This window comes from Oncorhynchus tshawytscha, linkage group LG14, assembly GCF_018296145.1.
Source record: "Oncorhynchus tshawytscha isolate Ot180627B linkage group LG14, Otsh_v2.0, whole genome shotgun sequence".
Lineage (NCBI taxonomy): Eukaryota > Metazoa > Chordata > Actinopteri > Salmoniformes > Salmonidae > Oncorhynchus > Oncorhynchus tshawytscha.
Genome location: NC_056442.1, coordinates 57,494,995 through 57,509,985, shown reverse-complemented (window position 1 = coordinate 57,509,985; position 14,991 = coordinate 57,494,995). Strand labels below are relative to the sequence as shown.

Here is a 14,991-nt window from a genome sequence, read left to right as displayed (position 1 = left end):
ATTTTCACACCAGTGACAGCAATAACAGCAGTCACCGCAGCAGTGTGGGGGCATTAGGCTGAGAGACTCTCTTCATCACCACAGACCTTTAATTGTTCTGGCCTGTAAACACCTTGCGTCAGTCACACTTACACTCTGACTGATTCACTGTTCTCTGAGGGGGGAGAGAGAGAGACAGATAGACAGAGAGACAGAGAGAGAGAGAGAGAGAGAGAGGGGAAAAAAGAGCACTGAAGGAGAAAGGTGTTGAGAAGCAGAACAGACGGACCATGAGACTGGTGTGTTTGGTCCTTACTTGCCTGACGGCGCTGTGCTTGGCGGGCAGCGTGAGCAGCATGTCCACCTGTAAGACTCTAGACCTGGAGCTGGTTAAGAAGAAACGCATCGAGGCGATCAGGGGACAGATCCTCTCCAAGCTGAGGATGCCCAAGGAGCCGGAGGAGGAGCAGGCGGGAACAGGGAAGGAGATCCCTGTAGCGTTGCTCTCTCTCTACAACAGCACCGTGGAGCTCAGTGAGGAGCAGAAACTACAGCCACACCCCACCACACACACACTGGAAGAAGAGGAGGAGTACTTCGCCAAGGAGGTCCACAAGTTCACCATGAAGCAGGGTTAGTAGAGAGAATCACACACACTGTCACACACACACTGTCACACACACACACTGTCACACACACACTGTCACACACACACTGTCACACACACACTGTCACACACACACTGTCACACACACACACTGTCACACACACACTGTCACACACACACACTGTCACACACACACTGTCACACACACTGTCACACACACACTGTCACACACACACACACTGTCACACACACACACATATACATACAAACAGATATACACACACACATATATACAAACACACACACACACACACACACTGTCACGCACACACATACGCACATGCACTCTCACGCACACACGCGCACACACACACACAGACTTGAGACTGACCACAGATCTATCGTGCATACACACCGGTGTAATTACTACACAAAGACACACACACACACCATATACACACACATATATACACACACCATATACACACACACACACACCACATACACACAAAGACACACACACCACATACACACACACACACACATATACACACACCATATACACACCATATACACACACATATACACACACATATATACACACCACATACACACACACACACACCATATACACACACACACACACACACCATATACACACACATATACACACACATATATACACACCACATACACACACACACACACCATATACACACACCATATACACACACATATATACACACCACATACACACACACACCATATACACACACCATATACACACACATATATACACACCACATACACACACACACACACACCATATACACACACACACACACACACCATATACACACCCATATGTACACACCACATACACACACAGACACATATACACACACACACACATATATACACACCACATACACACACACACACACACAGACACATATACACCACATATACAAACACACACACATATGCACACCACACACACACACATACAAACACATATACATATAAACAGATATACACACACACACACACACACACACATACATACATACATACATACATACATACATACATACATACATACATACATACATACATACATACATACATACACACACACACATACATACATACACACACACACACACACACACACACACACACACACACATACATACATACATACACACATACATACATACATACACACACACACACACACACACATACATACATACATACATACATACATACATACACACACACATACATACACACACACACACACACACACACACACACACATACATACATACATACATACATACATACATACATACATACATACATACATACACACACACATACATACATACATACATACATACATACATACATACATACATACATACATACATACATACATACATACATACATACATACACATACACACATACATACATACATACATACATACACACACACACACACACACACACACACACACACACACACACATACATACATACATACATACATACATACATACACACATACATACATACACATACATACACACACACACACACATACATACATACATACATACATACATACATACATACATACATACATACACACACACACACACATACATACATACATACATACATACATACATACATACATACATACATACATACATACATACATACATACATACATACATACATACATACATACATACATACATACATACATACATAATTTACATAGGTATTCAGACCCTTCTCAATGAGACTCGAAATTGAGCTCAGGTTCCTCCTGTTTCTATTGATCATCCTTGAGATGTTTCTACAACTTTATTGGAGTCCACCTGTGGTAAATTCAATTGATTGGACATGATTTGGAAAGGCACACACCTGTCTATATAAGGTCCCACAGTTGACAGTGCATGTCAGAGCAAAAACCAAGCCATGAGGTCGAAGGAATTGTCCATAGAGTTCCGAGACAGGATTGAGACGAGGTACAGATCTGGGGAAGGGTACCAAAACATTTCTGCAGCATTGAAGGTCCCCACATGGGGGAGAAGAGCCCTGGTCAGGGAGGGGACCATGAACCCAACGGTCACTCTGAAAGAGCTCCAGAGTTCCTCTATGGAGATGGGAGAACCTTCCAGAAGGACAACCATCTCAACAGCACCACAATCAGGTCTTTATGGTAGAGTGGCCAGATGGAAGCCACTTTAGTAAAAAGCACATGACAGCCCGCTTGGAGTTTTCCAAAAGACACCTAAATAAACTCAGACCATGACAAACAAGATTCTCTGGTCTGAACGGAGCAAAGCATAGAGAGATCCTTGATGAAGACCTGCTCCAGAGCGCTCAGGACCTCAGACTGGGGGCAAAGGTTCACCATCCAACAGGACAATGACCCTAAGCACACAGCCAAGACAACGCAGGAGTGGCTTTGGGACAAGTCTCTGAATGTCCTTGAGTGGCCCAGCCAGAGCCCAGACTTGAACCTGATCGAACATCTCTGGAGAGACCTGAAAATAGCAGCTCAGCAACACTCCCCATCCAACCTGACAGAGCTTGAGAGGATCTGCAGAGAATAATGGGAGAAACTCCCCAAATACAGGTGTGCCAAACTTGTAGCGTCATACCCAAGAAGACTGGAGGCTGTAATCACTGCCAAAGGTGCTTCAACAAAGTACTGAGTAAAAGGGTCTGAATACTTATTTAAATGTGATATATTTATTTTATTTTATAAATTAGCTAAAATTTCTAAAAACCTGTTTTAGCTTTTGATGTGGAAAAAAAAACAATACAATCAATTTTTGAATAAGGCTGCAATGTAACAAAATGTGGAAAAGTCAAGGGGTCTGAATACTTTCTGAACGCCCTGTATACACACACATCCATATCTAGAGACACACACATCCATATATAGACACACACACACACACACACACATCCATATATAGACACACACACACACACACACACACACACACACACACACACACACACACACATCCAGATATAGACACACACACATTCATATATAGACACACACACACACACACACACACACATCCAGATATAGACACACACACATTCATATATACACACACACACACACACACACACACACACACACACACACACACACACACACACACACACACACACACACACACACACACACACGCACACACACAGGGAGGCAGACTGGTTCTTTGACAGAGAGGAGCCGGTCATGATTTAATGTATTAACATATTATTAACATATGCCAAAACTCATCCTGTAATTCAAAACAGCTTCCACTCTTATTAACATATGCCAAAATGAAGATATTATTAACATATGCCAGAATTAACATATTATTAACATATGCCAAAACGAACATATTTTTAACATATGCCAGAATTAACATATTATTAACATATGCCAAAATGAACATAGTATTAACATATTTCCCAAACAGCTTCCACTCACTACCACTGGAATTGATTGCTATTGAACCCTTCTACCAATACATTCCCTGAACATGTGTGGAGAAGTGAACGATACAACATGTGTTTCCCTTCTGTTCTGGTAACAAACATCTTCACAGATCAGCAGCGTAATCAGCATCTGTTCCGATGTCTTCTCTCCTGCTATTTCAACTGTTGTATTTCTGTCGTATTCCTGGCATTATGATTTGACTCAACACGTTCTGGTCGGTGCTGGTTGTGAAATCAGACCTCCTCTCCGTGTTCTGTTGGGTTACGTGTTTCTTCTTGTGTCTAGTGTCATTTTACCTCATACCACTTCTTCTCCTCTTCTTCTTCTCCTCTTCTTCTTCTCCTCTTCTTCTCCTCTTCTTCTTCTCCTCTTCTTCTTCTCCTCTTCTTCTTCTCCTCTTCTTCTTCTCCTCTTCTCTTCTCCTCTTCTTCTTCTTCTCCTCTTCTTCTTCTCCTCTTCTCTTCTTCTCCTCTTCTTCTTCTCCTCTTCTTCTTCTCCTCTTCTTCTTCTCCTCTTCTCTTCTCCTCGTATTCTTCTTCTCTTCTTCTTCTCCTCTTCTCTTCTTCTTCTCCTCTTCTTCTTCTCTTCTTCTCCACTTCTTCTCCTCTTCTTCTCCACTTCTTCTCCTCTTCTTCTCTTCTTCTCCTCTTCTTCTCCACTTCTTCTCCTCTTCTTCTCCTCTTCTTCTCCTCTTCTCCCATTCTTCTCCTCTTCTTGTCCTCTTCTTCTTGTCCTCTTCTTCTTATCCTCTTCTCCTCTTCTTCTTCTCCTATTCTTCTCTTCTTCTTCTCCTCTTCTTGTCATCTTCTCTTCTTCTTGTCCTCTTCTCTTCTCCTCTTCTTCTTCTCCTCTTCTTCTTCTCCTCTTCTCTTCTTCTCCTCTTGTTCTCATCTTCTTCTTCTTCTTCTTCTCTTCTCTTCTTCTTGTCCTCTTCTTCTTCTCTTCTCCTCTTCTTCTTCTCCTCTTCTTCTCCTCTTCTCCTCTTCTCCTCTTTTTCTCCTCTTCTTCTTCTCTTCTTCTTCTCCTCTTCTTCTTCTCTTCTCTTCTTCTTGTCCACTTCTTCTTCTTCTCTTCTCCTCTTCTTCTTCTCCTCTTCTTCTCCTCTTCTCCTCTTCTCCTCTTTTTCTCCTCTTCTCCTCTTCTTGTCTTCTTCTTCTCCTCTTCTTCTTCTCTTCTCTTCTTCTTGTCCACTTCTTCTTCTTCTCTTCTCCACTTCTTCTTCTTCTTGTCCTCGTCTTCTCTTCTCCTCTTCTTCTTCTTCTTGTCCACTTCTTCTTCTTCTTGTCCTCTTCTTCTCTTCTCCTCGTATTCTTCTTCTCTTCTTCTTCTCCTCTTCTCTTCTTCTTCTCCTCTTCTTCTTCTCTTCTTCTCCACTTCTTCTCCTCTTCTTCTCCACTTCTTCTCCTCTTCTTCTCTTCTTCTCCACTTCTTCTCCTCTTCTCCTCTTCTTCTCCTCTTCTTCTCCTCTTCTCCCATTCTTCTCCTCTTCTTGTCCTCTTCTTCTTGTCCTCTTCTTCTTCTCCTCTTCTCCTCTTCTTCTTCTCCTATTCTTCTCTTCTTCTTCTCCTCTTCTTGTCATCTTCTCTTCTTCTTGTCCTCTTCTCTTCTCCTCTTCTTCTTCTCCTCTTCTTCTTCTCCTCTTCTCTTCTTCTCCTCTTGTTCTCATCTTCTTCTTCTTCTTCTTCTCTTCTCTTCTTCTTGTCCTCTTCTTCTTCTCTTCTCCTCTTCTTCTTCTCCTCTTCTTCTCCTCTTCTCCTCTTCTCCTCTTTTTCTCCTCTTCTTCTTCTCTTCTTCTTCTCCTCTTCTTCTTCTCTTCTCTTCTTCTTGTCCACTTCTTCTTCTTCTCTTCTCCTCTTCTTCTTCTCCTCTTCTTCTCCTCTTCTCCTCTTCTCCTCTTTTTCTCCTCTTCTCCTCTTCTTCTTCTCTTCTTCTTCTCCTCTTCTTCTTCTCTTCTCTTCTTCTTGTCCACTTCTTCTTCTTCTCTTCTCCACTTCTTCTTCTTCTTGTCCTCGTCTTCTCTTCTCCTCTTCTTCTTCTTCTTGTCCACTTCTTCTTCTTCTTGTCCTCTTCTTCTCTTCTCCTCCTCTTCTTCTCCTCCTCTTCTTGTCCTCTTCTTCTCCTCTTCTTCTCCTCTTCTTCTTCTCCCCTGCTTCTCTTCTCCTCTTCTTCTCTTCTTCTTCTCTTCTTCTTCTCCTCTTCTTCTTCTCCTCTTCTTCTTCTCCTCTTCTTCTCTTCTACTCGTATTCGTCTTCTCCTCTTCTTCTTCTCCTCTTCTTCTTCTTCTCTTCTCCTCCTCTTCTCTTCTCCTCTTCTTCTCTTCTCCTCTTCTTCTCTTCTCCTCTTCTTCTCTTCTCCTCCTCTTCTTCTTGTTCTCTTATTCTTCTTCTTGTTCTCTTCTTCTTCTCCTCTTCTTCTTCTTGTTCTCTTCTTCTTCTTCTTCTTCTTCTCTTCTTCTCCTCTTCTTCTTCTTCTCTCCTCCTGCTTCTCTCTTCTCCTCTTCTTGTCCTCTTCTTCTCTTCTTCTCTTCTCTTCTTCTTCTCTCCTCTTCTCTTCTCTCTTTCTTCTCTTCTTCTTCTCTTCTTCTTCTCCTCTTCTTCTTCTTCTCCTCTTCTTTTCTTCTTCTTCTCTTCTTCTCTCTCTTCTCTTCTTCCTCTTCTCTCCTCTTCTTCTCCCCTTCTTTCTTCTCCTCCTCTTCTTCTCTTCTTCTCCTCTTCTTCTCCTCTTCTTTGCCTCTTTGTCTCCTCTTCTTTCCCTCTTCTTCTTCTCTTCTTCTTCTTTTCCTCTTCTCCACTTCTCTGCTCAGCCATCCTCTATTTTTCACCTGATCTCGTCCTCTTATCAACTACTTCTAAAGACAGTTAGGGTTAGATAGATGTCCTGTCTCTAAAGACAGAGTTAGGGTAGGGGGTTACATAGATGTCCTGTCTCTAAAGACAAAGTTAGGGTTAGATAGATGTCCTGTCTCTAAAGACAGAGTTAGGGTTAGATAAATGTCCTGTCTCTAAAGACAGAGTTAGGGTTAGGATTAGATAGATGTCCTGTCTCTAAAGACAGAGTTAGGGTTAGGGTTAGATAGATGTCCTGTCTCTAAAGACAGAGTTAGGGTTAGTTAGATAGATGTCCTGTCTCTAAAGACAGAGTTAGGGTTAGGGTTAGATAGATGTCCTGTCTCTAAAGACAGAGTTAGGGTTAGGATTAGATAGATGTCCTGTCTCTAAAGACAGAGTTAGGGTTAGGGTTAGATAGATGTCCTGTCTCTAAAGACAGAGTTAGGGTTAGGATTAGATAGATGTCCTGTCTCTAAAGACAGAGTTAGGGTTAGGATTAGATAGATGTCATGTCTCTAAAGACAGAGTTAGGGTTAGGATTAGATAGATGTCATGTCTCTAAAGACAGAGTTAGGGTTAGGGTTAGATAGATGTCATGTCTCTAAAGACAGAGTTAGGGTTAGGATTAGATAGATGTCATGTCTCTAAAGACATAGTTAGGGTTAGGGGTTAGATAGATGTCCTGTCTCTAAAGACAGAGTTAGGGTTAGGGTTAGATAGATGTCCTGTCTCTAAAGACAGAGTTAGGGTTAGGATTAGATAGATGTCATGTCTCTAAAGACAGAGTTAGGGTTAGGATTAGATAGATGTCCTGTCTCTAAAGACAGAGTTGGGGTTAGGGTTAGATAGATGTCCTGTCTCTAAAGACAGAGTTAGGGTTAGGGTTAGATAGATGCCCTGTCTCTAAAGACAAAGTTAGGGTTAGATAGATGTCCTGTCTCTAAAGACATAGTTAGGGTTAGGGGTTAGATAGATGTCCTGTCTCTAAAGACAGAGTTAGGGTTAGGGTTAGATAGATGTCCTGTCTCTAAAGACAGAGTTAGGGTTAGGGTTAGATAGATGTCATGTCTCTAAAGACAGAGTTAGGGTTAGATACAGTAGATGTCCTGTCTCTAAAGACAGAGTTAGGGTTAGATAGATGTCATGTCTCTAAAGACAGAGTTAGGGTTAGATACAGTAGATGTCCTGTCTCTAAAGACAGAGTTAGGGTTAGGATTAGATAGATGTCCTGTCTCTAAAGACAGAGTTAGGGTTAGGGTTAGATAGATGTCATGTCTCTAAAGACAGAGTTAGGGTTAGATACAGTAGATGTCCTGTCTCTAAAGACAGAGTTAGGGTTAGGGTTAGATAGATGTCCTGTCTCTAAAGACAGAGTTAGGGTTAGGATTAGATAGATGTCATGTCTCTAAAGACAGAGTTAGGGTTAGGGTTAGATAGATGTCCTGTCTCTAAAGACAGAGTTAGGGTTAGGGTTAGATAGATGTCCTGTCTCTAAAGACAGAGTTAGGGTTAGATAGATGTCATGTCTCTAAAGACAGAGTTAGGGTTAGGGGTTAGATAGATGTCCTGTCTCTAAAGACAGAGTTAGGGTTAGGGTTAGATAGATGTCCTGTCTCTAAAGACAGAGTTAGGGTTAGATACATAGATGTCCTGTCTCTAAAGACAGAGTTAGGGTTAGGATTAGATACAGTAGATGTCCTGTCTCTAAAGACAGAGTTAGGGTTAGATACAGTAGATGTCCTGTGTTGAGCTGTGAAACAACAGGAAGAACAAACACTAGAGAAGACAGGGAATGTTGTTCTGCTGAGATGAACACCAGCGCATCACTAATGGGGGTAGAAGAGGAGGATGGAGAGAAGAAGGGTAAGAGTAGAAATCTTTCTGCTCATTCTCTCTGTTCTCTCTAATCTCTCTCTCCCTCAGGGTAGGGGGTTTCCTGTAATGTGAGTGTTGGGTTCTCCCTTCACTGCTCTGTCACTTATTCCCTCTCTCCCCCCTCGTGTTATTATCAGTGTGTTTGGGACAGGGCAGCTTGGCAGGAACAGGAAGGAAGGCGATAGGGAAGCTAGGCTGCTCTGGGAGATGGTTTGTCAATGACTCAGATCCGCTAGACTCGGTGCCCAAAGGGAGTCTTGGTTTCCTCCTAACAGTACCTTTGCTGTGCATAACACAACCGAACATCCGGATTCCACTCTGCTCCTTAACTGAGATGTTTACTGGACAACCCAACGACTTTGTCGACCTCCAGTGTGTGTGTGTGTGTGTGTGTGTGTGTGTGTGGGTGTGGGTGTGGGTGTGGGTGTGTGTGTGTGAGCATTGAGAGAGAAGGAATTGTTAGATAATCATTGAGGAGATTGAGGACAGTACGACTACCAGTTTGTTGCATGCTGGTTAGATCTATAGCATCTCGTCAAAAGATCACAAGGATCAGACAGACTCATTAAGATAAGAGCATAAGGGAGGAACTGAATGACACAATCACTTTCACATCTTCATCATCATTATCATCAGCTAAAGCCAAATGATGGCTATAGGGAAGCTTTGTTACCCTGATGGCTATAGGGAAGCTTTGTTACCCTGATGGCTATAGGGAAGCCTTGTTACCCTGATGGCTATAGGGAAGCCTTGTAACCCTGATGGCTATAGGGAGGCCTTGTTACCCTGATGGTTATAGGGAAGCTTTGTTTCCCTGATGGCTATAGGGAAGCCTTGTTACCCTGATGGCTATAGGGAAGTCACCTGGTGCCTATAGGGGAGCCACCTGGTGCCTATAGGGAAGCCTTGTTACCCTGATGGCTATAGGGAAGCATTGTTACCCTGATGGATATAGGGATGCCTTGTTACCCTGATGGCTATAGGGAAGCCTTGTTACCCTGATGGCTATAGGGAAGCTTTGTTACCCTGATGGCTATAGGGAAGCCTTGTAACCCTGATGGCAATAGGGAAGCCACCTGATGGCTATAAGGAAGCTTTGTTACCCTGATGGCTATAGGGAAGCCTTGTAACCCTGATGGTTAAGAAAGCCTTGTAACCCTGATGGCTATAGGGAAGCCTTGTTACCCTGATGGCTATAGGGAAGCCTTGTTACCCTGATGGCTATAGGGAAGCCACCTGATGGCTATAGGGAATCCTTGTTACCCTGATGGTTATAGGGAAGCTTTGTTTCCCTGATGGCTATAGGGAAGCCTTGTTACCCTGATGGCTATAGGGAAGTCACCTGGTGCCTATAGGGGAGCCACCTGGTGCCTATAGGGAAGCCTTGTTACCCTGATGGCTATAGGGAAGCCGCCTGATGGCTATAGGGAAGCCTTGTTACCCTGATGGCTATAGGGAAGCCTTGTAACCCTGATGGCTATAGGGAAGCCACCTGATGGCTATAGGGAAGCCTTGTTGCCCTGATGGCTATAGGGAAGCTTTGTTACCCTGATGGCTATAAGGAAGCTTTGTTACCCTGATGGCTATAGGGAAGCCTTGTTACCCTGATGGCTATAGGGAAGCTTTGTTACCCTGATGGCTACAGGGAAGCATTGTTACCCTGATGGCTATAGGGAGGCCTTGTTACCCTGATGGCTACAGGGAAGCATTGTTACCCTGATGGCTATTGGGAGGCCTTGTTACCCTGATGGCTATAGTGAAGCTTTGTTACCCTGATGGCTATAGGGGAGCCTTGTTACCCTGATTGCTATAGGGAAGCCTTGTTACCCTGATGGCTATAGGGAAGCATTGTTACCCTGATGGCTATAGGGAAGCCACCTGATGGCTATAGGGAAGCCTTGTTACCCTGATGGCTATAGGGAAGCCTTGTAACCCTGATGGCTATAGGGAGGCCTTGTTACCCTGATGGTTATAGGGAAGCTTTGTTACCCTGATGGCTATAGGGAAGCCTTGTTACCCCGATGGCTATAGGGAAGTCACCTGGTGCCTATAGGGAAGCCACCTGGTGCCTATAGGGAAGCCTTGTTACCCTGATGGCTATAGGGAAGCATTGTTACCCTGATGGCTATAGGGAAGCCACCTGATGGCTATAGGGAAGCCTTGTTACCCTGATGGCTATAGGGAAGCCTTGTAACCCTGATGGCTATAGGGAGGCCTTGTTACCCTGATGGTTATAGGGAAGCTTTGTTACCCTGATGGCTATAGGGAAGCCTTGTTACCCCGATGGCTATAGGGAAGTCACCTGGTGCCTATAGGGAAGCCACCTGGTGCCTATAGGGAAGCCTTGTTACCCTGATGGCTATAGGGAAGCCTTGTTACCCTGATGGCTATAGGGAAGCAGTGTTACCCTGATGGCTATAGGGAAGCCTTGTTACCCTGATGGCTATAGGGAAGCCTTGTTACCCTGATGGCTACAGGGAAGCATTGTTACCCTGATGGCTATAGGGAGGCCTTGTTACCCTGATGGCTATAGTGAAGCTTTGTTACCCTGATGGCTATAGGGGAGCCTTGTTACCCTGATGGCTATAGGGAAGCCTTGTTACCCTGATGGCTATAGGGAAGCATTGTTACCCTGATGGCTATAGGGAAGCCGCCTGATGGCTATAGGGAAGCCTTGTTACCCTGATGGCTATAGGGAAGCCTTGTAACCCTGATGGCTATAGGGAAGCATTGTTACCCTGATGGCTATAGGGAAGCTTTGTTACCCTGATGGCTATAGGGAAGCTTTGTTACCCTGATGGCTATAGGGAGGCCTTGTTACCCTGATGGCTATAGGGAAGCTACCTGATGGCTATAGGGAAGCCTTGTTGCCCTGATGGCTATAGGGAAGCTTTGTTACCCTGATGGCTATAAGGAAGCTTTGTTACCCTGATGGCTATAGGGAAGCTTTGTTACCCTGATGGCTATAGGGAAGCCACCTGATGGCTATAGGGAAGTCTTGTTACCCTGATGGCTACAGGGAAGCATTGTTACCCTGATGGCTATAGGGAGGCCTTGTTACCCTGATGGCTATAGAGAAGCCTTGTTACCCTGATGGCTATAGGGAAGCTTTGTTACCCTGATGGCTATAGGAAGCCACCTGATGGCTATAGGGAAGTCTTGTTACCCTGATGGCTACAGGGAAGCATTGTTACCCTGATGGCTATAGGGAGGCCTTGTTACCCTGATGGCTACAGGGAAGCATTGTTACCCTGATGTCTATAGGGAAGCCTTGTTACCCTGAGTGCTGTAGGGAAGCTTTGTTACCCTGATGGCTATAGGGAAGCCTTGTAACCCTGATGGCTATAGGGAAGCCACCTGATGGCTATAAGGAAGCTTTGTTACCCTGGTGGCTATAGGGAAGCCTTGTAACCCTGATGGTTATAGGAAGCCTTGTAACTCTGATGGCTATAGGGAAGCCTTGTTACCCCGATGGCTATAGGGAAGCCTTGTTACCCTGATGGCTATAGGGAAGCCACCAGAGGGCTATAGGGAAGCCTTGTTGCCCTGATGGCTATAGGAAAGCTTTGTTACCCTGATGGCTATAAGGAAGCTTTGTTACCCTGATGACTATAGGGAAGCATTGTTACCCTGATGGCTATCGGGAGGCCTTGTTACCCTGATGGCTACAGGGAAGCATTGTTACCCTGATGGCTATAGGGAGGCCTTGTTACCCTGATGGCTATAGGGAAGCTTTGTTACCCTGATGGCTATAGGGAAGTCTTGTAACCCTAATGGCTATAGGGAAGCCACCTGATGGCTATAAGGAAGCTTTGTTACCCTGGTGGCTATAGGGAAGCCTTGTAACCCTGATGGTTATAGGAAGCCTTGTAACCCTGATGGCTATAGGGAAGCCTTGTTAACCCGATGGCTATAGGGAAGCCTTGTTACCCCGATGGCTATAGGGAAGCCTTGTTACCCTGATGGCTATAGGGAAGCCACCTGATGGCTATAGGGAAGCCTTGTTGCCCTGATGGCTATAGGGAAGCTTTGTTACCCTGATGGCTATAAGGAAGCTTTGTTACCCTGGTGGCTATAGGGAAGCCACCTGATGGCTATAGGGAAGTCTTGTTACCCTGATGGCTACAGGGAAGCCTTGTTACCCTGATGGCTATAGGGAAGCCTTGTTACCCTGATGGCTATAGGGAAGCCACCTGATGGCTATAGGGAAGCCTTTTTGCCCTGATGGCTATAGGGAAGCTTTGTTACCCTGATGGCTATAAGGAAGCTTTGTTACCCTGGTGGCTATAGGGAAGCCACCTGATGGCTATAGGGAAGTCTTGTTACCCTGATGGCTACAGGGAAGCATTGTTACCCTGATGGCTATAGGGAGGCCTTGTTACCCTGATGGCTACAGGGAAGCATTGTTACCCTGATGTCTATAGGGAAGCCTTGTTACCCTGAGTGCTGTAGGGAAGCTTTGTTACCCTGGTGGCTATAGGGAAGCCTTGTAACCCTGATGGTTATAGGAAGCCTTGTAACTCTGATGGCTATAGGGAAGCCTTGTTACCCCGATGGCTATAGGGAAGCCTTGTTACCCTGATGGCTATAGGGAAGCCACCTGATGGCTATAGGGACACTTTGTTACCCTGATGGCTATAGGGAAGCATTGTTACCCTGATGGCTATACGGAAGCCTTTTTACCCTGATGGCTTTAGGGAAGCCTTGTTACCCTGATGGCTATAGGGAAGCCACCTGATGGCTATAGGGAAGCCACCTGATAGCTATAGGGAAGCCTTGTAACCCTGGTGCCTATAGGGAAGTCACCTGGTGCCTATAGGGAAGCCACCTGGGGCCTATAGGGAAGCCTTGTAACCTTGGTGCCTATAGGGAAGCCTTGTAACCCTGGTGCCTATAGGGAAGCCTTGTAACCCTGGTGCCTATAGGGAAGCCTTGTAACCCTGGTGCCTATAGGGAAGCCTTGTAACCCTGGTGCCTATAGGGAAGCCTTTTAACCCTGGTGCCTACAGGGAGGCCACTGCATCATAACTTTTCTGTTATCATTCTGGAACATTATGTACTTTCCATTTGAGCTCCCAATGAAAACATGACTCAGTACAGAAGTCACCCTACTCTTTTGCATTTACGTTCAGCTTCCTACTTTTATATTCCTGTGTCATGTGTCTGGTCCAACCAATCAAAAGAAGGGCTCGTTCTGCTCTTGCTCTGTGCTGTACATGGCCCAGCTTCACTCAGAGTGGTTAGGGTCCCAGACCTCAGTGGGTCAGGAGCATGTTTACTTACTGATGGTTGACTGAGATGTATTTCTACCAGCCCATAAGTCATTGTACATAAGTAGATTGAAGGCTAAATGACTTGGTTACTTAATAATTTGGTTACTTAATGACTTGGTTAGTTAAAAGACTTGGTTAATTACACACATTTTCATCGAGGAACGCAATCCCTTATTCTTCTCAGATTTGTGAAAAGTCGTCTGCAAACAGTAGCACACGTGTGGATAAACAGTTACTTGTCTAACAGAACACAGAGGGTGTTCTTTAACGGAAGCCTCGCAAACATAATCTAGGTAGACTCAGGGATTCCCCAGGGTAGCTGTTTAGGCCCCTTGTTTCTTTCAATCTTTACCAACAACATGCCACTGACTTTGAGTAAAGCCAGAGTGTCTATGTATGCAGATGACTCAACACTATACATGTCAGCTACTACAGCTACTGAAATGACTGCAACACTTAAAGAGTTGCAGTTAGTTTCAGAGAGGGTGGGAAGGAATAAGTTAGTCCTAAATATTTATAAAACTAAAAGCATTGTATTTGGGACAAATCATTCACTAAACCTTAAACTTCAACTAAATCTTCTAATAAATAATGTGGAAATTGAGCAAGTTGAGATTACTAAACTGCTTGGAGTAACCCTAGATTGTAAACTGTCATGGTCAAAACAAATTGATAAAACAGTAGCTAAGAAGTCTGGACGCACTATCTTGTCTCATCGCTACAACTCCCGTAGGGGCTCGGGAGAGACATACGTCCTCCAAAACACAACCCAACCAAGCCGCACTGCTTCTTAACACAACACGCATCCAACCAAGAAGCCAGCCGCACCAATGTGTCGGAGGAAACACCGTGCGACCTTGGTTAGAGTGCACTGCGCCTGGCCCACCACAGGAGTCGCTA

General features: G+C 44.5%; 1 protein-coding gene across 1 annotated transcript in view; it reads left to right on the top strand.

Annotated features, from left to right (window-relative positions):
- Positions 1-14,991, top strand: part of LOC112240152 (transforming growth factor beta-1 proprotein-like) — a 38,827-nt gene that overhangs the window by 1,206 nt on the left and 22,630 nt on the right. Inside the window, exon 1 of the mRNA XM_042297731.1 lies at positions 1-612. This exon is cut by the window's left edge and continues 1,206 nt beyond it. Within this exon, the coding sequence (XP_042153665.1) occupies positions 270-612 (343 nt within the window). The 5' untranslated portion in view covers positions 1-269. The remainder of the gene's footprint in view (positions 613-14,991) is intronic.